Source organism: Microtus pennsylvanicus, chromosome 7 (genome assembly GCF_037038515.1).
Source record: "Microtus pennsylvanicus isolate mMicPen1 chromosome 7, mMicPen1.hap1, whole genome shotgun sequence".
In the NCBI taxonomy this organism is placed as follows: Eukaryota; Metazoa; Chordata; class Mammalia; order Rodentia; family Cricetidae; genus Microtus; species Microtus pennsylvanicus.
Genome location: NC_134585.1, coordinates 21,290,277 through 21,313,791, shown reverse-complemented (window position 1 = coordinate 21,313,791; position 23,515 = coordinate 21,290,277). Strand labels below are relative to the sequence as shown.

Below are 23,515 nucleotides of genomic sequence, written 5' to 3'. Positions count from 1 at the left end.
CAAAAGGTTAGAGAGAGAAGGCAGGGCTTTACCATCCTGTCTCTAAAAAGTAAAGGTTTTTTCCTCCCTCCCTTTAGAGCTGAAAGAAGCTTGTCTCAGATCCAGAACGTCTTGGGTGCACGTTCTGATCAAAATGAACAAAGGATGTTAAAAATCCAAGTTACAGAGGGGAGGAGAATGGTGGGATCTGGTTTCGTCAAGTGATTTATGAGAAAAGAGACCAAGCCTGCAGGCTGCTGAGGAGACTGGGCAGTACTCATCAGAAGCGGTGCGGCCCTGCAGGAGGACTAGGAAGGCTGCTGGCCAGGCCCCAGCACCTCCCAATATGCTTTCCTTTCGATGTGAGGCAAAGAGGCCGAGAAATCCTTCAAGGCCAGCTTCATGTACGACAAGAGTGTTCTATCCCACAGTGGAGAGGGAACCAAGGCTAACTAACTAGTAGCCACAGCTAGAACAAGGACAAGATTGCAGTGCCAAGATGCCAGGCCCCTCAGGGACGGTATCTGGATCACACTTACCCTCTGCTCCTTTGTTGTCTTTTCTGCCCTGGTTGGTTACAGCCCTCCCCCACACACCTCACCCCACAGGGGACCCAGGAGTGCATAGGGGATGCCACTGTACTGACAGCTCTGTTGAGTGACAGGTCTGTGCAGAAAGGAGATTAGAAACCACCTGGCAGGCGGAGAAGCTGAAGAATACAGAGAAGCCTCCACGAGCATCAGCATGCAGTGTCCCAGACACGCCCTCTCCTCCGCAGTCATTAGCCAGGAGGGAAGTTTCCCCTCCCAGCTGTGACCCGATCCCTCTAAATGCTGAATTTCTCTGCTAGGGGTTTTGTGCAAAACTTCATAGTATCACACCCTAAGAATTAAGTTCAGTTCTCTCTGTCTATCCATCCGTCTGTCTCTCCGCCTCCCCGCCCCCCCCCCGGCCCCATTCAGGGTTTCAGGGCCTAGAATCCACAGTCTTGAGTACTGGAGTCAAAAGGGTGTACCACACACCCCTCTGGAAGAATTTTACAATTGCTTTCTTGGTGTCCCTGTGTCTGCATTGCAACAAGGCACAACAGCATCGATTTCGGCATTCTGTCACAAGGGCTAGGAAGGGGTTTCTAATTCAGGAAAGCAGAGAGGACCATTTCCGTGGCGTGCCCTGGCTTTTGCTGCCACCCTGGAACGGCAAGGACGCCTCTTGAGCCCGGAGCTTTTCAGCAGTGAGAAAACTGCTGGTTTCTTACCCATACAGGTTGGGCCTGGAATCTGGGACTTTAGACTCCAGAATACATTTGGCTTAAAGTTCGCTATTTCTGGCCAAGGAAAGGCAATATGCAAGAGAGCATGAAAAGGGGGCAACTTCCAGATCCCAGTATACGTCTGGGACACCAGCTTTGCTGAAAAGAGGGTCTTAGGTTTGCTAATGAGCTCAACTTAGATGTCCATGCTGGGGGCAATTCAACTGTTGTATGATTGACAAGTGAGAGGAGCTCCTAGAAGCCTCCTCTCAAGCTTTGCATGAGAAGTTGACAGCAGTCCCCTTTGCAGCAAGGAGAACCAACCTCTGGAGGGTTTCTCTGTGTGTGTGTGTAATAGGACATTGCTTGTCCTGACCGCCTGTTCCCAAATCCCAGCAGCTGTTTCTGAAACTTCCACACAAAGGCTTATGTCAATTATGCTCATACAGGTTTGTTACTTGCTAACTCTTTTTAAATTAACCCATATTCCTTTTTTTACTCTCGGCCATGTGGTGGTACCTTTATTAGCATGGCACGTTTATCTCCTGCTCCCTCTGCATCTGACACGTGACTCCTGACTCTGCCCTATCCCTTCCTGCCGTCCTTAGTTTAGTTGCCTTGCCTATACTTCCTGTCTGGCTACTGGTCAATCAGTGTTTTATTAAACCAATTAGAGTGACAAATCTTTTGTTTGTTTATTTGTTTGTTTGTTTTTCCAGACAGAGTTTCTCTGTAGCTTTGGAGCCTGTCCTGGAACTAGCTCTTATAGACCAGGCTGGCCTCGAACTCACAGGTCCGCCTGCCTCTGCCTCCTGAGTGCTGGGATTAAAGGCATGTGCCACCACTGCCCAGCAAGAGTGACAAATCTTTACAGTGTACAAGAGGATTATCCCACTGTGTGTGTGTGTGTGTGTGTGTTAGGTTTACAAAGTTTCCTTCAACTGCTGGTCCGGAGCTCATGGATTGTCTGTGTGGGATTTAGCTCTGCAAAGCTAATATAGGCAAGGTTTCCTGTTCAGTGAGCTGGACTCAGACTCTGAGACTGGTGAAAGACACCGCACTGGGGAGCTGCTAGTTATGGGAGCTAGTGAATGCTAGGAACCTGTCTGGGAGACAGCTGCCCACTGAAAGGGCCGTCTTCCATTAAGGCCACGGAGCATGGGGCCCCGTGGGAATTTTAACAGAAGCTGCAAAGCAAGGAAGGGGGGATGGGCAAGAGTGTGGCTTCTCTCTGCCTTCTTGACTACTATGAGTAAGACGGGACACGGGTCTCCTCCGCGGGAGATGTCACTGCTATTCACTTTCTGTGTTTGGCCTCTCTATCTTTTCTGCCTTTTCTGGTTCTGCCAGAGGTCACTCAGCTGTCTGATGCTACTGTGACTCCCAGCACTCACCTTCTCTCTCAGTAGGTGCACCCCAGAAAGGCATTTCATTATCATCAGTGCCTCCGTCAATCACTACATCATGGGTGGGGACTGGACGTCGTGGGTGGGTAAAGGGCAACAAAAGTCTAACTTAGAGTATCTTTAAACAGAATTCTGCCCTGACAATTCCTAACATGAAGTGGCGCTCTCTTTCTGAGAAAATGTTACCCATGAGAATCATTTGATTCACAAAAAACCACGCAAATAAAGAGGCTAAAATCCTTGTGCTCGCTTTAATAGCACTAGGGAAATAACCTACACTAGTGGGGCCGTGCATGTCCAAAAAGCCACCAAGTATCTGGAAGCTGCCACTTTACAGAGCAACGTGGGTCATTTCGGCACAGCAGTTGTGGGATTGGCATATGTCTTCAAAGGCATCTGTGCCATTGACTGTCGTCAGTGGCCCAAAAAAGGGATATTTTGATGCACCGCTTAAAAACATGGAGAGTGGAATGGAAAGAGATGGATCTGCTGTTAAGAGCATTGGCTGTAGCCGGGCGGTCACTACTGCCTTTAATTCCAGCACTCAGGAGGCAGAGGCAGGCAGATCTCTGTGAGTTCGAAGCCAGCCTGATCTACAAGAGCCAGTGCTAGGGACAGGCTCCAAAGCTACACAGAGAAACCCTGTCTCAAAAAACAAAACAAAACAAAACAAAACAAAACAAAAGAGCACTGACTGTTCTTCCAGAGGACCTGGGGTTCAATTCCCAGCACCCATGTGGTGGCTCACTACTGCGTTTAAATCTAGTTCCAAGAGATCTGACATTCTCTTCTGATCTCTGTGGGCACCAGGCATACAAGTGTTACACAGACGTACATGAGGGCAAAATACTCATACACAGAAAAAAAATCTTTTTCTAATTAAAAATACAGAGTAGGGGGCTGGAGAGATGGCTCAGTGGTTCAGGCATTGTTGTCCTTCCAGAGGACCCAGGGTCAATTCCCAGCACCCACATAGCAACTCACAAGTGTCTGTAACTCCAGTTCCAGGGGGACTCAACACCTTCACATAGACAATGTACACTGAATTAAACCAAAACAAAAAAACAGAACAATGTTGAGTTGAAGACTTTGAAAGCCTTTAGTCCCAGCACTTGAGAAGCAGAGGTAGGCATGTCTCTGTATGTTCAAAGCCAGCCTGGTCGGTCTACATAGTGAGTCCAGAACAGCCAGGGTTATAAAGACAGACCTTGTCTCAGAAAGAAAAAAGACTTTGAAAGCAGATTGTCTGGCTATTGAAATACATCCTGATGAGCATGAAGATTGCCTTTGGAGACAGAGCTCCCCTTTCCCAAGGTGTCTCAAGAGTGCGACAAGCCAAAAGGGCTCATGTCGCTCAGAGCCAGACCCACGTGACCATAGAGCTGGACTGTGTCAGCAATCCTCGCTCACTCCTGAATCCCTCAACAGCCCCTTTACAGAAGGAAAAGCCTTAGGGTGAACAGTAGATCGGCACATTGTGGCACCAGCACTTAGGAGGCTGAGGCAGGAGCGCTGCTGTGAGTTTTACTTGGGATAAGCTGTCGACTGGCACAGCCATATCTGATGGGAAGGGCAACAGTCATAAAGCCAGCATACCTGCGTGACAAAGATCCAGCAAAGCTAAGACACAGGATGGCCACCACGCCACTTTCTGATCTCCACATGTGGCATGCATGGAGGGGCTTCTACTATTTGTACAACTTGGGGATTTGGGATTGATGGAAAATTTCTTATGAATCATTTATGTCTTCTCCCAGGAATACTGCTTCTAACCTTCCCCAGGAAAATCCTGAGCATACTACGCCTCCCGCTTTTAGGGAGATATCCTTATCTACTTGAAGGTCTTCCTTACACCCGTAAAGAAGCCAGAGATCTCTTTACAAGGCTGTGAGATAGATTTAAAACATCTGCCCCTGCACTCACTCGGGAGCAAGATAATCAGAACAAAGTAAACGTAAAAGATCAACCAGAAGCAGGGCGGTGGCAGAGCACACCCTTGAATCCCAGTGTTTGGGAGGCAGAAGCAAGTGGATTTCTGTGGGTTCGAGGCCAGTCTGTCTGGTCTACAAAGTGAGTTCCAGAGTAGGCTCCAAAGCTGCATAAAATCTTGTCTCACAAACAATCAAACAAACAACAATAAAGAAAACCCCCCAAAACCAAAAAGTCAACAAGATCGCAAGCCTCTTCCCAGTGTACACTCAGGCAAGATTACATGGTACATACAACATCAGAGTTAGATTAGCTGAAGAGGTGTCTGCCCTACTCAGGTTCTTATACTTATGGGCAAAGAATGGTGTGGAAAGAATGAGGTGAAGCTGGGTGGTGGTGGTGGTGGTGGCGCACGCCTTTAATCCCAGCACTCGGGAGGCAGAGGCTCAATCTCAATCTGAGGCCAATCTGTTCTACAAAGAAAGTTCCAGGACAATCAGGACTGTTACACAGAAGAACCCTGTCTCAGAAGAAAAACAAGTGTCTTGAAGCGTCAGGACCTCCCTTTATTAGAAACATTATCTGGTGCGGAGCCGCTGTGGTACCATAGGACCAAGGAACAACAGAATGCCAGGATTAGACATGTGAACGAATTCTGTAAAGATGTAAAACATAAACATTGTATGTTCTGCCAGAATAACAACTGTGGAAGCTTTGGCCTGAGGACTTTCCTTGAGCGCTCTGACCATTAAGAGTTAATAATACACTGCTCAGGGTGTGGCAAACTGCCTGAGCTGGCTTGGAGATTTTCTTTCTGTCTGGTACCCTTGAAGAGAGCTACCAGCCTGAGAAAAGGCTGTGCTATGCCTCTAGATTCCTAAAAATTAGGTTGTGGGGTTGATGAGCAAAAACGATTGTAAAAAATAACCCTGTTTATCAATGATGACTAAACTTACGAGCCCGGATGTGCAAGAGAAAACCTCAAACACATGTTCGAAAACAAAAATGATAACGATCTATGTTTTGGAACAACACAAATCTATCTCTGCTTACTAAATTCTGTATAATTAAAGATGCCCGCCGATGGCCAGTCGGTCAGGCAGCAAGGCTCTGGCTGCCACCATGGCCTGGCTCACTGTTTGCCTCCTCCCTGGAACCTGTCAACGGCCTCTGGCATTCAGAAATGGCAGAAATTTGTTGTTCAATATTTCTCAGGTTTGCTTTGTTGAGATAGGGTCTCACGTAGCCCAGGTTGCCCTCCAATTCTATCTTTAGCCAAGGATGACCTTGAACTCCCCTAATCCCCTCTGCCTTTACCTCCTCAGTGCTGGGATTACAGATGTGCACCACCTCACCTGGATTAAGAACTCAGGGCTTCCTTCATGCTAGGCAAGCATTCTACCAACCAAGCTACACCCTGGAGACAACTCATGGATTTTTTTAAACTTAATTTTTCAAACTTTGCTTAATCTTTGGATCCAATTATAAATTACATCCTCTGAGCAAGGCAACTTCAAGGGTCTCAGAATCCTGTATTTAGCTCTATGCATACACTTAAATCTCAGTATCTTTATTTAATAAGTCCAACTTTACTTCATACCTGACTAATCCTAAAATTCTTTTTGGGGGGAGGGGGAGGGATTTTGAGACAGGGTTTCTTAGTGTAGTCCTGGCTGTCCTGGAACTCACTATGCAGCCCAGGCTGGTCTTGAACTCACAGAGATCTGCTTGCCCCTGTCTCCCACATGCTGGGATTAAAGGCATGTGCCACCATCACCACCTGGAATAAAATTCTTTTCATAGCAAAGCCGAGTGGAAGCAGCAGGGTTGTGGGGTGTGGAGTCCTCCTCAGAATCCAGGCAACTACACCACTTCTGGCTGATGTTTGTGGCAATCCCAGCCCCACTAGAGATGCTCTCCCTACTGAAACGTCTTGGTACGAATGCAAGTCCTGGCCAAAGGGTACTAAAAAGGCGATCTCCTGGATACCTAGACAGTAATCAGAAACACTAAAGCACTTATGAAAACCCCAAAAGACCATGTAGCTTGGTGTGTGCTTTGTGGGCAGCTTCCAACAGTGAGAAAAATTCTATAAGAAAGGAAAAAAAAAAACAAAATACAAACAACCACAAAACCCTGTTCTTTGTTCCTGCCATTCATGACGGCTTAGCCTAAAAGGCACTGAGGTTGGCTTCAACTCATTAGCCTGTCACATGGAAGAATTTGCTGCAGGTTTTTCCTTGCAAGTCATAGCAGAATCTGTTCGCGTTATTACCATACCATCCAGCTACAAAGAATATACATCTTGGGGCTGGAGAGATGGCTCAGGGATTAAGAGCATTGGCTGTTCTTCCAGTGGACAGGGGTTCAATTCCCAGAACCCACATGGCAGTTTCAGGGATTCAACACCTTCACACAGACATACATGCAAGAGAAACACAAATGCACATGAAATAAAATAATCCCAGCACTCACAGAGAGACAGATGGATCTCTGTGAGTTCGAGGCCAGCATGGTCTATGGAGCGAGTTCCAGGACAGGCTCTAAGGCTTCAGAGAAAAACCCTTTTTCAAAAAAAAAATTAATTACTAAAAGAGTATACGTCTTAAACTAGGTTAACAGGGTAATTTTGGGAAGCTACAGACTTGTTTTGAGGCCAGCTTTCTATATAACCTTAGCTGTTGTGGGGTGTTCCTTTAATTATGTAAAGATGTGTTACATTTGTTTATGTTGCAGAATAGTACTGTAATCTAAAGGTGTGTTAGATTTGTTCATGCTGCATTTGTTTAATTATGTAAAGACGTGTTGCTGTTTTACCTTGCCTGCCTAATGCACCTGATTGGTCTAATAAAAAGCCAAAGAGCCAAAAGCTGGGCAGTAGAGGGATAGTTGGGGCTGGCAGGCGGAGAGAATAGATAGGAGGACAAACCTAAGTTCCAGAGAAGGGAAAACAAGGGAAGAGAGAAAGAGGGAGAAAGAAAGGGAGATGCCTGGGGCCACCCAGATAGACACAAAGAATTGATGGAGGAAGATCATTGGTTAAATAAAAAGAAACTGCTTGGCCCTCATTGGTTAGAAGATAGGTGGGAGGAGTAAACAGAACAGAACGCTGGGAGGAAGAGGAAGTGAGCTCAGACTCGACAGCTCTCCTCTCGGGGGCAGACGCCTCAGAGAGGCCATGCTCCCAGCTCCCAGGCAGACACACGCGATGAAGCTCCGACCCAGGATGGACGTAGGGTAGAATCTTCCTGGTAAGCCACTTCGTGGGCTACAGCAGAATATTAGAAATGGGCTAGTCCAGGTGCGAGAGTTAGCCTAGAAGAGGCTAGATAAAAATGGGCCAAGCAGTGATTAAATGAATACAGTTTGTGTGTTGTTATTTCGGGCATAAGCTAGCCAGGCAGCCGGGGTGCTGGGGACGCAGCCCCGCCGCCCTTATTACTACAAAGAATGAAAGAAAGAAAGCTAAAAAGCCCTGAGACAAAACATAAATGAAGAGAAACAAGTTAAAATGAGTTGTGAGAGCTAGTAGGATAAGCATCAACTAAGTCTGAGCATTCCTAACAAAAAGTATTTGTGTCATGACCCGAGAACTGGTTTGTGGCCTAAAGAAAATATGCTACACTAACTGTCTTGGAGTTCACTATGTAGACAAGGTCATCCTGGAATGCACAGAGATCCACATATCTCTGCCTCCCAAGTGCTGGGATTAAAGGCAGACACCACCACATTATTTATATAGTAACCAATTTGGTTCCTGTCCTACTGTGGGTTTCTATTGTTGTGATAAAAGACCGTGACCAAAGCAACTTGGTGAGGGAAGGGTTTGTTTGGCTTACACTTCCATATCACAGCCCATTATCAAAGAAGTCAGGACAGGAATGCAAACAGGGGAGAACCCTGGAAGCAGGAGCTGATGCAGAGGCCATGGAGGGGTGCTGCTTACTGACTTGCTTCCTATGGCTTGCTCAGCCCTTTTTGTTTGTTTTTTGGTTTTTCAAGACAGGGTTTCTCTGTAGCTTTAGGGCCTGTCCTGGAGCTGGCTCTTGTAGACCAGGCTAGCCTTGAACTCACAGAGATCTGCCTGCCTCTGCTTCCCGAAGTGCTGGGATTAAAGCTATGCGCCACCACCACCCAGTTCAGCCTGCTTTCTTGTAGAACTCAAGCCCACCAGCCTAGGGATGGCACTGCCCACAATGGGCTGGCCCTCCCCCATCAATCACTAATTATGAAAGTGCCTTCCAGCTGGATCTTATGAAGACATTTTCTCAGTTGAGGTTCCTTCCTCTCAGGTGACTTTAGGTTGTGTCAAGTTGACATAAAACTACCCAGAGCAGGCTTCTAAGGTAGATCTATCTAGTAACAAGATTTTCTCAAATAACTAGAATTGGAAGTCTTGGAGAATGAAGTTGATACCATGGCAGCATCATCAATGTCATCCTGTCCCTGGGGTTTCCAGGCACTAACTGGGTAGGTGCCATTTAAGACAAACCACAGTGGATTAGGTCCTAGCATCTGCTGATCAGCTTGGAACAAAACAGCCAATAGTGAGAGGCAGGCAGATCTCTGTAATTTCAAAGCCAGTCTGGTCTTTATAGGGAGTTCAGGGTTATGTAGTGAGACCCTGTCTCAAAACAAAACAAAAAACCAGAGTGGCAGGCATATTGTGGGAAACATAATACAGTCAACTGTGGCAAAACCCAAGGGATACGATTGTGTGATACAGACAGAGGAGTTTGTGTTTCTGCAAGGTTGAATCTCTCTAAAAACATCGAGCCAGAAACCTGAGTTCCCAGAGCTTTGGAAAACTCAGCTACAAGCGCAGAGAGGGAGAAGCCCATGTGACTCACTGAACCCGAAAGGCGTGTGGTCATCCTGCCAGGGACAGGAGGCTCAGAGACATCTCCATGGGGAGAGCTCTAGAGAGATTATTTATACTCCAAAGAGAAAGAATACAGAGCCTTCCCATCTGGTATTCCAAGCCCTCTCCTTGGGGAAGGGAAGAAGCAACTGTTTTTGTCCTGTGTATAAGCTAAGAGAGACCTTTGTTCTGTTTGGAGGTGCATCCAGCAGGTCTTGGAGGGGCGACTCCCTGGTTAAGAGCACTGGCTTGGCCCTGTATCCTGCCTACCTATCTGTCATCACAAGACCCTCCCACATGCTATCCCACCTGTCCCCCACCCCCACCCCAGGAAGCATGTCCTGTGCACCTGACCAGTCTCTTCTGCCCATCTGACTGCATTCCACCCACTTCCAACCTCTATATTTGTCCCCAGCCCCACATTGTCTCTTCTCCCCCACCCTGCTCCACCCATAACAAACTTAAAACTAACAAAGGCAATCCATGTGCCCAGACTTTATTGCAGGAACACCAACAATGTGAAAGATTGAGTCAGCAGCTTCCCTCCAAACTCACCAGTCCTGTCCAAATGCTTGCCAATGAGAGTTACCTAGATGAGCTCCAGGATACAGAAATGAAAAGAACAATTATGAGGGGCTGGAGAGATGGCTCAATGGTTAAGAGCACTGACAGCTCTTCCAGAGGACCGGGGTTCAGTTCCACGCTTCTACATTGTGGCTCTCAACTGTCTGTTAACTCCAGTTCCAGGGGATCTGACACCTTCACACAGACATGTATGCAAGTAAAATACCAATGCACATAAAAAAGAAAAGAAGGTAGTGGCACACATTTTTTAATCCCAGCACTTGGGAGGCAGAGGCAGGTGGATCTCTGTGAGTTTGAGGCCAGCCTGGTTACAGAATGAGTTCCAGGACAGCCAAGACTGTTACACGGAGAAACACTATCTCCCCCAAAAAGCAACTAAAAATTAAAAATTAGAAAAGAAAGTTCAGGCACCAGGCGGGAGCTTCGACACCTCAGCTCCAGGGCTACCTGCAATTTCAGTTCTCTTTGACAAACGGGATGTATCCTCACAAACTGGTTTCTAAATTGCTAAAAACAGCTTCATACGTAAAAAGAAAAAAGAGAAAGCAAAAAGATAGAAATCAGAATAATGCCTTAAAAATGATACAACTAAAAGAGTTGAAAATGGCTGGAGAGTTGGCTCAGTAGTGAAGAGCCCTTCTTGTTGTAGCAAAGGATCCAGGTTCGACTCTCAGTACCCACATGGAGGCCCATCACCTGCTAGGGCACCAGGCACACAGGGGATGCACAGTCATACACTCATGTTGGCAGAACACTCACATAGATAAAATAACAAAAATAAATCTAAAAACTTAAGTTGAAAAAATAGTGAATCCATCCAAACCCAGTCAAAGGCAAGAAATAATAAAAAGCAGAGCAGAAGCCATGAAACAGAAACAAAGGAAACAAAACAAAGCATCGATGAATCGACTGCCGATTCTTTGAGGGGACGAACAAGATTGCCAGACCCTTGGTTCAAGTAACTAAGAGAAAGAAAAAGTAAAAAATAAAATGAACAGAGAAACATTACAGCAGACACCAAATTCAGAATATTGTATGGTAATATTTAAAAAAAACCTATACTCCATGAAGCTGGGAAATCAAAAAGAAACTTTTCTAGCTCCAGCCAAACCTCCTCCACTTTAGCGTCAACAACCTTAACAGACCCCTAGCAAATGAGGACATTGAAACAGTAATAAAAAGCCTGTCAGGACCAGATGGGGTCACAGCAAAATTCTGTCTTTCAAAGAAGATCTACCGCCAATCCTTTTTAAACTATTCAAAAAGATAGAAAGAGAAGGAGCACTCCCAAATTTCTCCTATGAAGCCAGTATCTATCTCTCTAGTATCCAAACTAGGCAAAGACACAAGAAAACTACACACCTATGTCCCCAGTGAAGATAGACTCAAAGTTTCCCAATAAAACACCTGCAAATAGAATAGACACATCAAAAAGATCATACAGCATGCTCAGTTTGACTTCATTCCTGAAACGCAGGGATGGATGGTTCAACATACCCAAGTCAACAGATGTAACAAGGCACATAAATGGACTGAAGGAGAAAACCATATGAGCATCTCCATAGATGAAGAAAACGCCTTTGACAAAATCCAACATGCCTGCATGATAAAAGGCTTAGAGAACATAAAGCTAAAGGGAACATACCTCGACGTAACAAAAGCTGCATACAAAAGCCAACAGGCAACATCATCCTTCGTGGGAAAAGGCTTGAAGCCAAACAACGGAAGTGATGAACAAGACAGGATGGATACCAATTGCCCTATCCTTTTCAGCCTTGTGCTGGAAGTCCTAACTGGTACAATAAGGCAAGAGATGGAGATCAAAGGGATACAAACAGGAAAATAGTCTAACTATTGCTATTTGCAGATGCCACAATACTGAACATAAGAGACCCCAAAAGGGGGCTGGAGAGATGGCTCAGTGGTTAAGAGTATTGACTGTTCTTCCAGAAGACCCTGGTTCAATTCCCAGCACCCACATGGCAGCTCACAACTGTCTGTAACTCCAAGATCTGACACCCTGTCAAGATCTGACATAGGCATATATGCAGGCAAACACCAATGCACATAAAGAAATTCATCAATGTGGCAAGATACAGAATCAACTTGCACAAATCAAGAGCTTTTCTGGGGGCTGGAGAGATGGCTCAGCGGTTAAGAGCACTGGCTGCTCTTCCAGAGGTCCTGAGTTCAATTCCCAGCAACCATATGGTGGCTCACAACCATCTATACTGAGATCTGGCACCTCCTCTGGCATGTGGGCATACATGGAGGCAGAATGTTGTATATATAATAAATAAATAAATCTTTAAAAAAAAAAGAGCTTTTCTGTTCTTTACACCAACAACACACATACAGAGAAGGAGCTCATGGACACCCCCAATCCACAATAGCCTCAAAGAAAATAACATGTCTGCCAGGCTGTGGTGCTGCACGCCTTTGATCCCAGCCCTCGGGAGGCAGGGGAAGGCAGATCTCCAAGTTCACGGCCAGCTTGGTCTACAGGTGGAGTTTCAGGAAAACCAAGAATACATAGAGAAACCCTGTCTCAAAAAAACTAATAATAGCCGGGCGATGGTGGCGCACGCCTTTAATCCCAGCACTCGGGAGGTAGAGGCAGGCGGATCTCTGTGAGTTCGAGACCAGCCTGGTCTACAAGAGCTAGTTCCAGGACAGGCTCCAAAGCCACAGAGAAACCCTGTCTCGAAAAACCAAAAAAAAAAAAAAAACAAAAAAAAACTAATAATAATAATAATAATAAATCTAACAATGGAAGGAGCTCTACAGTGAAAACTTTAAACCTCTGAAGAGATAAAAGCACTAAATATAAAGACATCCCATGCTCATTAATTAATAATTAGTAGAATTAATGTGAAAATGACCGTCAACTATTATAGATTCAATACAATTCCCACCTCATTCTCCATATAAACAGGAAAAAAAAAAACTATCCTAAAACTTCATAAGGAACTACAATAGACCCTGGGTAGCCAAAAGAACCTAAGCAAAAACAACAAAACACTAAAGGAACTGCAATTCCAGTTCCAAGATATAGTATTATAGAGCCATAAAAACAATGTGGTATTGGCAGAAAAATAGACAGGTGGACCAGGGGACACAACTGAAGACCTAAACCTAAGTACATATGACTTTCGCCATTTAGTACTGGACAGAGATGCTGAAAACACACTCTGGGGGAAAAGAGCATCTTCCACAACTGGTGCTGGGAAAACTGGATGTCCACACACAGAAGAACCAGTTTATGCCAGAACTACCTCCAACTGATCAAAGATCTAAACCAGAAACACCAAAACTGCTGGGAGAAAACATAGGCGCCGTCCCACATGAAGTAGGTATAGGAAAGGACCTCCTGAATAGGATCCCATTTGCCCAAGAACTAAAGGGCCAACGATCGACAAACGGGACTTCAGAAAACTAAAAAGCTGGGGGAAGAGGAAGCTCACAGAATGGATTGATATCCAGAATATATAAAGGACTCAAAAAACAAGAGTCAGAAAAGTCAAATGACCCATTTAAAAGATGGGGCTGGGGTCCGAATAGAATTCTCAAAAAAAAAAAATGGCTAAGAAATATCTCATGGGCTGGAGAGATGGCTCAGCGGTTAAGAGCATTGCCTGCTCTTCCAAAGGTCCTGAGTTCAATTCCCAGCAACCACATGGTGGCTCACAACCATCTGTAATGAGATCTGGTGCCCTCTTCTGGCCTGCAGACATACACACAGACAGAATATTGTATACATAATAAATAAATAAATATTTAAAAAAAAGAAATATCTTAATTTTTCATTATCCCTAGCAATTAGCAAATACAAATCAAAACAACTTTGAGATTTCATCTTACCCCAGTCAGAATGGAAAAGATCGGCGAAAAAACTTGACAACAAATGCTGGAAAGGACGTGAGAAAAGGACGTGAGAAAAGTTACTGCTGAGGGCTCTATGAAAATCAGAGTGGAGACTTCCCCAAAAGACAGAAACCAATCTACCACACGACCCAGCTGCAGCACTCCTCGGCATGTGCCCAAAAGACTCAGCACACTCCACAGATCCTGCTCAGCCACGTTCACTGACGCTCTATTCACAATAACTAGGAAATGGAAACAACCTAAGTGTCCCGTGATGGAGGAATGGATGATGAAAGTGTGGTACCTATACACTATGGCTCACTGCTCAGCTGTGAAAAACAAAACAAAAATAAAAAACTGAAATCATGAGCTTTGCAGGCAGATGGATGGACCCCAGACCCAGGAAGACACATGTCACCTTTGTGTCCACCCACTCTGTCCTATGAGCTCCAAATACCAGAACTGACCCCTTTCAGTCTTTGCAAACAACTCACAGACCTTGGCAATGGAGTCTACTGCACGCTCCATGAAGGCTTCAGCCTCCCAGTGGGCCTCTATAACATCACCATGGACACCTTGGACTCCACTTTTTATGCTGCAGAACCTGGCTGTCTGGCTCTACACCTGCCACAAGAGCTACGGCTCCCTTCTTGGGAGAGGTAAACGGGTCCACAAGCTCTAGCCTAACGTTTGAACCCCATACAATACTTAACATGGAGATGACGTGCTAGGGATGCTGGGGTTTGTGTGCCACTTTGACAGAGGAAGGAGCCTCGGCTGAGGAAATGCCTCCAGCCTTAAAGCATTTTCTCAATTGGTGATCAGTGGTGGAAGAGCCAGCCCATGGTGGGTGGGGCCATCCTGGGCTGGTGGTCCTGGGTTTTATAAGAGGTGGGCTGAGCAAACCAGTAAGCAACACCCCTCCGTTGCCTCTGCATCAGCTCCTGCCTCCAGGATCCTGCCCTGACAAATAGCAATGCTGAAGTGTAAGTCAAATAACCCTTTCCTTCCTCCCCAACTTACTTGTTTTTTTGTTTTGTTTGTTTGTTTGGTTGGTTGTTTGGTTTTTTGAGACAGAGTTTCTCTGGAGCTTGTTCTGGATCTCACTCTGGAGACCTTGTTGGCCTTGAACTCACAGAGATCCGCGTGTCTCTGCCTCCCGAGGGCTGGGATTAAAGGCGCCTGCCGCCACCGCCTGGCCCAACTTGCTTTTTGATCGTGGTGTTCCGTCGCAGCAATAAAAATCCTAACTAAGAAGCTAATGCCATTTCGACTGTTCTCCCCTTTAACATACACAGCCCGTGGATTATGAGGCCACTAGGGATATTAAGACCCAGGGAGGACAGATAGATAGATAGTGTCTGCTTTGAGTGCAGCTGGTAAATGTGGACTCTATTACCTATGCCCATAAAGTTAGCAGCAACCTTCAAAAATGTTCTTCATTCGATGTGACTGGTAGAATATTTAGATTTGACTACACTTGCTTCCCCGCATGGAAATTATTCACTGGATAAAGGAGAGCTTTTGGCTTTTTGTATGTATCATATTGGCCCTTTTGGCATGTGTAGTGATATTCACTTGTATTTTAATAAAGCTTGTCTGAAGATCAGAGAGTAAAACAGCTGCACGGATCAGCTTACAAAGGACCAGACAGTGGTGACACACAACCTTTTATCCCAGTAGCCACACTAGTTTCCATAGAAACCGTGCAGTAGTGATGCATGCCTTTAGTCCCAACCCTAGAGAGGAATACAAGACTGGAGGAGACAGCTCTCAGTCTCATCTCATTCTGAGATTCCTGGAGGCAAGATCGCCATTTCAGACCGAGGTAGAGGTAAGAGCCAGTGATTGGCTGTTTTTCTTTTCTGACCTTCAAGTTGAACCCCAATATCTGTCCCTGAGTTTTTATTCATTGTGCTACAGGCATGTAAATTCGTTTTAGGAGGAACCATGACAACGCGTTCCAGACACCACTATCACACCAGAAGGAATAAACCTGCTACATATGGCTCCTGTGGACACACCTGTACAAACCATGATTGGAGAAAGGTCTCCATGACACCTCAGGCCAGGAATGTTGTGTTCCAGAATCTTGGTTCTAGCCCATCAAGTAATTGCCATTTTTGCTGAAAGAGATGGTCTGTATAAGTCGACTTGAGACCCAAGACAGACGCCTACAGAGACTCTGCTGACTTCCTGATGCTGTGTAGCCGTTATTTGCTTTCTCGTACTTGTTTTGTTTTTCATGACAGGGTTTCTCTGTGTGGCCCTGGATGTCCTAAAACTCTCTCTGTAGACCGAGCTGGCCTCGAACTCAGAGATCCACCTGCCTCTTGAGTGCTGGGATTAACGACGTGCGCCACCACCGCCCGGCTGGTTTTTCATATATTAGCATACACAAAACTGAGAAGTGTCACTGAAGTTTACTGGAGTTAGTTGTTTTTTAAAGAAGAAACCTGACCCCCGGCCATGCCCCATGTGCTGCTACTTGACCCTGACCAAGGACGATGCTTAGCTCAGAGTCCAACCCTGCCAAGCCCCCTTCACAACATTTTTGTGTGAAAATGACTGCATTACCTTTTATTTCTGGATGTGTTTTTCAACTTGGTGCATACCAAACCTGAAGAAAATATAAGTTTTGGAAAATATGTATATAAACTGGGGATCACAGCAAAATCCTGTGATTGACATTGTTTTGATGTCTTTGCTTAATAATTGTATGGTTTAGTGTCTGAGATTTATTTTCCAGCAATTAAAACACTAAAGGAACTGCAATTCCAGTTCCATGATATAATATTATAGAACCATGAAAACAATGTGGTATTGGCAGAAAAATAGACAGGTGGACCAGGGGACACAACTGAAAACCTAAACCTAAGTACATATGACTTTTGCCATTTAGTACTGGACAGATTTGCTGAAAACACACTCTGGGGGAAAAGAGCATCTTCCACAACTGGTGCTGGGAAAACTGGATGTCCACACACAGAAGAACCAATTTGTGCCAGAACTACCTCCAAATGATCAAAGACCTAAACCAGAAACACCAAAACTGCTGGGAGAAAACATAGGCATTCCTTTCCTGCCTGCGAACAGGGCAGAATCATCCCCATTCATTCCAAGTCACCACGTCAGAAAAACAACCCAGCTGAAGAAGACCTCTACCTTGAAGCAGGGCAGGCTAAAACACTGGTGTTGGGACATCTGAAGGGCTGGTCACATCGGGTCTTTCCTCCACAGCTGGACATTTCTCACCAACTGAATGACATTCGATTTTATTTCCCTCTTTGGTTTTCTGAGAAGGCCTTGAACTCACTGTATAGCCCCTAGCTGATCAGAGACCCTCTGCCTCCACCTCCTGACCTCCCAAAGGCTGGGGTTACACACCTGTTCTACCACATGCAGTTAAAACATCAGGGGGATCAAACCAAAGGTTCGCTCCATGTTACACAAACACTTTCCCAGCTACGCTGCGCGTCCAGCCCCAGAGTGCCATTTTGTCGTGCCTGTTTGGGGTCTTGAAACTGCAGCCCTGCACAATGGCATCATAAAGGGGAAGAACGTAGCTCAGTGACTCTTGCCCAGCAAGTTGAATCCCCAAAAACCAAAAAAGAAAACATTTAGTCAATCCAATAAAAATAGAAAAGACAGGAATTAAACCAATCGTGTTTTCTTTTTATTTTGAGACAAAGTCTCACTGGCTCAAACTGTCTTCCAACTCCACAAGTGGCTGGAGGGTGGCCTTGAATTCCTGACCCTTCTGTTTCTGCCTCCAGTGGCAGAATGACAGAGGAGAGTCACCTTACTTGGATGCCTTAATTTGCTTCTGAACAGGGTCTTACAATTCACTGTATATCTCAGGCTGGTCTTGAACTCACAGCAGTTCTGCCTTGGCCTCCCCAGTGAGAATATAAACACGTACACCCAGCTCAATTAATTTGGAAGCTCAGGGTCTCCCTCCTGTCAGGCAAGGGCCATGCAGCTCAGCTGAAGGGTTGTGCTCAGAGTTCCTGGGATGTGGTCACCTACTCTGCTATCCTTCTTCCGTGTGAGCAGGCCCACTTTTTCTTTCTTTGGAGGCACACGAGCCTAGAGAAAAATGCATTAAAACACCAGAACCCAGAAGTCACCTGTGTAATCCCAGCTCACCGGGAGGCTGCTGCAGACCTGCCCAGGCCACCGTACAGGACCACAGGACCGTCTCAAAAGTAAGAGCTGAGAGGACCCCCGGGAGGGCTCAGTGGGTAAATGTGCTTGTGGCTTAGCCTGATGACCAGCCTGAGTTCAATCCCTAGGACCCGCACGATGGAAGGAAAGAATGAAGCCCTGCCCGTTATCCCCTGGCCTACACACACACACCAGAGCACGCCTTCACCACCCAAACCCACTCCCATATTGCTTTAAAACTGAGCTGGGGATGAAGCTCTGTGGTCCAGTGCTTGCTGGGGGCAACCTTCACCACTAAAGAAGGGAAAAAAACCAAACAGAATAATCAGGACTAGGAATGAATTAATGAAGACTGTTTATTTTAAAGTGTGTGCGTTAGATACATTTGTATGTGTACATGCAGGTGTGTCAGATGTGTGTGCATAGACGTGTCTATGGGTGTCAAGATCAGAGGTCAATGTTGGGTGACTTCCTCAATCACTCTTCACTATTATTTTTTTGGGACAGGGTCTCTCACTGATTTTGCTAAGCTGACTGGCAAACAAGCTCAAGAAATCTGCCCGTCTCCAGCCTCTGTCAGCGTTAGGATTACAGGTCTGCACCAACACGCCTACCTGGCTTTTTATGTGGACGACGAGGATCCAAACTCGGGTCCTCAGGCTTATGTGGCAAACACTCTACACACTGAGCCATCTCCTCAGCCTCAGGAAGACTGTATTTAAAAATAGCCATCAGGAGCTAAGCCGTGGTGGCACAGGCCTCTAATCCCAGCACTCAGGAGGCAGAGACAGGCGGATCTCTGTGAGTTGGAGACCAGCCTTGTCTACAAGAGCTAGTTCCTGTTACACAGAGAAACCCTGTCTCAAAAAAAAATTAAAAAATTAAAAAGCCATCAGGGTGGTGACCCCTGCCTTTGGTCCCAGAATTCAGGAGGTGGGGCAGGAGGATTTATGTAGGCCAGCCCAGTCATGTGGGGTGGGGGTGGGGGCTGGAGAGATGGTTCAGCAGTTTAGAGTACTTGTTGCTCTTACAGAGGACTGGGGTTGAGTTTGCAGCATCCACGTAATAGCTCACAGCCATCCTAACTGAGTTCCAGGGGATCAATTGTTGTTGACCTCCACAGACACCAGGCATGCAAGTGGTGCACACACATACAAAGATTCATGCACATAGAATTAAAAAAAAAGTGAAAAGATGCTGGGGCTGCCAGAGTTCAGTCAGTATGTGTGTGAGGGTGTGTTCCCTGTAATCTCAGCCCTGGGTGTGGAGAAAGGATCCTGGGCTTCCCTGGTCAGCTGGTCTAGCCAGTTGGAGAGCTCCGGGTTCAGTGTGAGGTCACAGAGGGGGTCAGGGAGAGAGAGCAGAGACTCTGAGCCCTGCTTAGGGCGAGAGCCAGGGGGCTCATTTGGACAAGTGGCATCCCACGGTTTGCCCACCTTTCCTATCTGTCCCAGGAGGTGGCTTCTCAGCAGCAACTGGAGCCGCCCGAACAAAGGGTGATGCCCCTGCCCGCCCCCACCTTGTACCCACGTTGTGACTCAGCTGGGTAAGCAAACCAGCTGTCTCCTTTCATGAGTTAATGTCATTTGCTGCTGAAAAACAAACAACAAAACCCCAAACAAAACACTGGTGGCCCAAGGGCACTAAAGAAGCAGCTGTTTGCTGTCAGCAAGCTAAAGGGTCAGTGCCCTGTTTTCAGGAGAATACTCTGCTGTCCCCACCTTGGCTTCCCTCTAGTGGGGGGGGGGGTGGTCTCTAAGCAAAGAGGGAAAGAAACAGCACACGACTGGAGGGGAACATCAAATCTGCAGCTTCAGTGCCGCTGTGCCCGGGAACTCACGGCTGTCCTTACTGCAGGCCTGTGGTGCTCACCTTCTTGCTTATTTGTTTGGTTATTTATTTGGGTGGGCGCCGGGGTGTGGAGGTCAGAGGCACACTGTGGAACCTGTTCTCTCCTAGGTTTCAGGAATCAAATTCAGGTCCCTGCACAGCAAGAGCCATGCCCTGCCCAGCAAGCTTGGTGGCGCTTGTTCTTTGGGACAAGGCTCTACACAGCCCAGGCTGGGTATGAACTCTTGCTATGTAGCTGAGAAGGGTCTTAGCTCCTGATCTCCTGCCTCTGACTCCCGAATACCAACATCACGGGCATGGGCCACCATCCCAGTGTCTGAGTGCTTGAGAGGCCCCGCCAGCTCCAGAAACTAGAAGGGCCTCTGGGAACACAGCTGAGTTGATGAAGACGGCCTTCCCTCCTCTCCCGGCATTTTCTGTGTGGGCTGTCAATCAGCTCCTTGTGCCCACATGCCTTTCTGCAAGAGGGCATGAGCCTCCAGAAAGATCCAAGTCGACAGCAGAAGTCAAATTGACCTACAGCTGTCTGTCCCCAGAAGCTCTTCCTTTGTGTCCCCAGAGGCCCGGGCTGGCTTTCCGGAAGACCACGCCACCAGGGGTAGTAGAATAGACTGGAACTTCACTTCTCTTGGTGGAAAGCACCTTCTCCCGTAGTCACTGCCCTCTGAGACTCCCAGGCGGCCCAAGAGCTGATGATTGGTAACTCTGGCATCTCAAGTTAGATAATAATTAGCAATCCTATTCAACACAAAAACACCCCTCGCCACCCAGGGGCATCTGTCCCTAGATCAGATAGCGCTTGTCCAGGCTGAAGCTGTAGCCAGGTTGGCAGAGCGCTTGACTGGCGTGCACGTTCAACCCCCATAAACAAGACATATAAGGCAGATGAAGGAAAACCAGTCCAAGGAAGCCCTGGCTATACAGACAATTTGAGGCCCGTTTAGGCTGCATTAGACTCTACCTCAAGAAAAAAACAGTCCCAGTGGTTAAGAGCACTCTTTCAGAAGATCCAGGTTCAGGTCCTCACACCCACATGGTGGTTCACTACCAGCTGAAACTCCAGTTCCAGGCCTTCTGAGCTTCTTCTGGCCTCTGTGGGAACCTACAAGACTCAGGCATTTGTTTTTTGAGGCAGGGTTTCTCTGCGTAGTCCTGGCTGTCCTGGAACTCACTCTATAGACCAGGCTGGCCTCGAACTCAGATCTGCCTGCCTCTGCCTCCAGAGTACTGGGACTAAAGGCATGCACCACCACATCCAGGTACAGACCTCAATTTAAAGAACAAAAAGAAAACAAAAACAAACAACAACAAAAACTTTTTTTTTTTTTTGGATTTTTGAGACAGGGTTTCTCTGTAGCTTTTTAGTTCCTGTCCTGGCACTAGCTCTTGTAGACCAGGCTGGCCTCGAACTCACAGAGATCCGCCTGCCTCTGCCTCCCGAGTGCTGGGATTAAAGACGTGCGCCACCACCGCCCGGCTTAACAACAAAAACTTTAAATAAACCTGTCATACTCTTCCCTTGTTAATGAGTCTTTTGTGAGCTAGGAAGATGGCTCAGTGGATAAAGGCACGTGCTGGCAGTCCTGAAAACCTGAGTTCGATCCCTGAGATCCACGCAGTGGAAGGGAGAACTGATTCCCAAGAACTGTCGGCTGACCTCCAAATATCTACCAAGGCATGCATACACACATTCACAAAAATAAGTCAAAAACTCCAATGAGTCTTGTTCCTGGACGCTAGTCAGGCGCACCGTGTTGGAAAGGAATGGTAGCCAGTTCACCTTTCTGCTTCACTATGCACCATAGCTCTCTGGGCCCAGTGGTGTGGTATCATGGCTGCCTCAGACTTTGCATAAATCGTCTCTTATTTCGCCCCTGGGGTCTAGACCCCTACTGCATTCAATTCCCTCTCTGAAATACACACTGTTCACCCTTCGGAAGAAGGCAGGGAATGGGAGAATGTAGCCGCTAATTCAAACCAGAGAAGTCCAAGACACAGACTAAAAACCTTTTTCATCCATCTCTCTGCAAGCCCCCTTCCCTGGTGAGGATTCTGACTTGGCTACTTGGCTCCCTGTTTCAAAGCCCGAGAGACCTAATCTTTGGACTCCCTCCTGAGTGGAAAAGATGAAACCTGTCTACGCGGAAGGCGTTTCACCTTCACGATGTCTGCCCCCTCTTACCCAGCCTACCCCTACATTTCTTTGCTTAAGAAAAAAGAGAAGATTGCAAAACCACATAACCGAGGCCACCATCCCTGGACAAGACCACACACAGCATCAGGTTCCTCCCGTCGCCCTGTTCCCTTGCACCAGGGAGTAAAATCAATGTTTGTTTGCAGGGTTCCTCCTGAGGTGGAAGGAGAAGGAAGAGGACCTGTGACTGACTGAGAGGTCCCTTGGGAGGAGTAGAAACTCGGGGCTTGAAACAACTGACCGCTTGTCACCACCACGCCGTCAAAGGCCCCCACAGCCACCCACAGCCAGGGAGGGTCTGTCACAGATGCCTAAGTATAGTGTCCAGTGTCAGTGGCCGGTCCCTGATGCAGTGGTTCCGTTTCTCAGCTGAGAATCCCTATTTTGCAAGCAAACACCTGTTGTTCGTTTCCCAGCCAGTGGGTCAGTCTGAAAGGATTAGAGAGGTGGAACTTTCTCTGTTTGGTTAATGACGAGCTCCCAAACTTCTGAAAGTTGGCTGACTCAAGACCACAACCACCACCCAAGACAAACAGGACACGAACAACAGATACTGAAACGGAATAAAGAGGAAGGAAGGAAGGAAAGAACTTAAGAAAAGAAGAAAGGGAGTTAAAAGTAGGAAGAAGGCTAGAAAGGAAGGATGGAACAAACGGATTCCTTCTCGAACTTGAGCCTAATTTCTTTAAAAAAAAAATTTCTCTCCCCTGCTACCAGGAACCCAAGGGCTCCCTTGTCGCTGTGATCCGGGGCCGCCTCTCAGGCTTTCCACCCTCAGCCCCTCACATCGGCTCCCAGCCCGCACTCACCCACCGCAGTGATGCGGAAACCTCGGGGCGACCGCAGGGCTCGGCGCCTCCAGGCATCCCGCAGCACCTGCACACAGGGTTGGGGCGCTCGCACCAGCAGCACCCGGCGCTGCAGCCAGCCGAGGAAGGCGAGCCGCGAGGCGGCGTGTGCCAGGCGTTCGTTCCAGAAGCAGCGCGCGTTGGCACGGCGGAAGGCGCGGAAGAGCGCGCGGCCACCCCGCTTCTCTGTCCCCTGCCCGGCCTCCCGGGGTCTCAGCACCAGTGCCAGCGAGCCCGGTGCCAATTGTACCGGCCGCGCCATACCGTCCGCCCGCGGGACCCGCGCTCGCTGAGTCGGCGCTTGCTGCTCCTGGAGCCGGCTGCGGGGGGCGGGGCCGGGGCGGGGCGCGGCTTCCCAGGGCGCCGGGTCCCCGCAAGCAACTAGAGGAGACTGGACATCCTCCACCCGCAGGGCGGAGAGGACCCAGGTCTAGAGTAGGAGGTGACCCAGGTTTGAGCCTCTGCTCTGCTCCTGACCTATCAAGCAAGTTCTCCTACTTCTCTGGTCTTTGCTGAGAGATGAGAAGACTGTCCAGGTCTAAGTACTCTGAGGACCCTCTCACCCGTGGCTTTCTGAAG

At 47.4% G+C, this 23,515-nt stretch overlaps 1 protein-coding gene across 3 annotated transcripts in view; it reads right to left on the bottom strand.

Annotated features, from left to right (window-relative positions):
• Positions 1-23,214, bottom strand: part of Stox1 (storkhead box 1) — a 56,572-nt gene extending 33,358 nt beyond the window's left edge. For all 3 annotated transcript variants that reach the window (XM_075978860.1, XM_075978859.1, XM_075978861.1), the window contains exon 1: positions 22,898-23,214. In XM_075978860.1, the coding sequence (XP_075834975.1) occupies positions 22,898-23,198 (301 nt within the window). In that variant the 5' untranslated portion in view covers positions 23,199-23,214. The remainder of the gene's footprint in view (positions 1-22,897) is intronic.
• Positions 23,215-23,515: the final 301 nt, after the last annotated feature.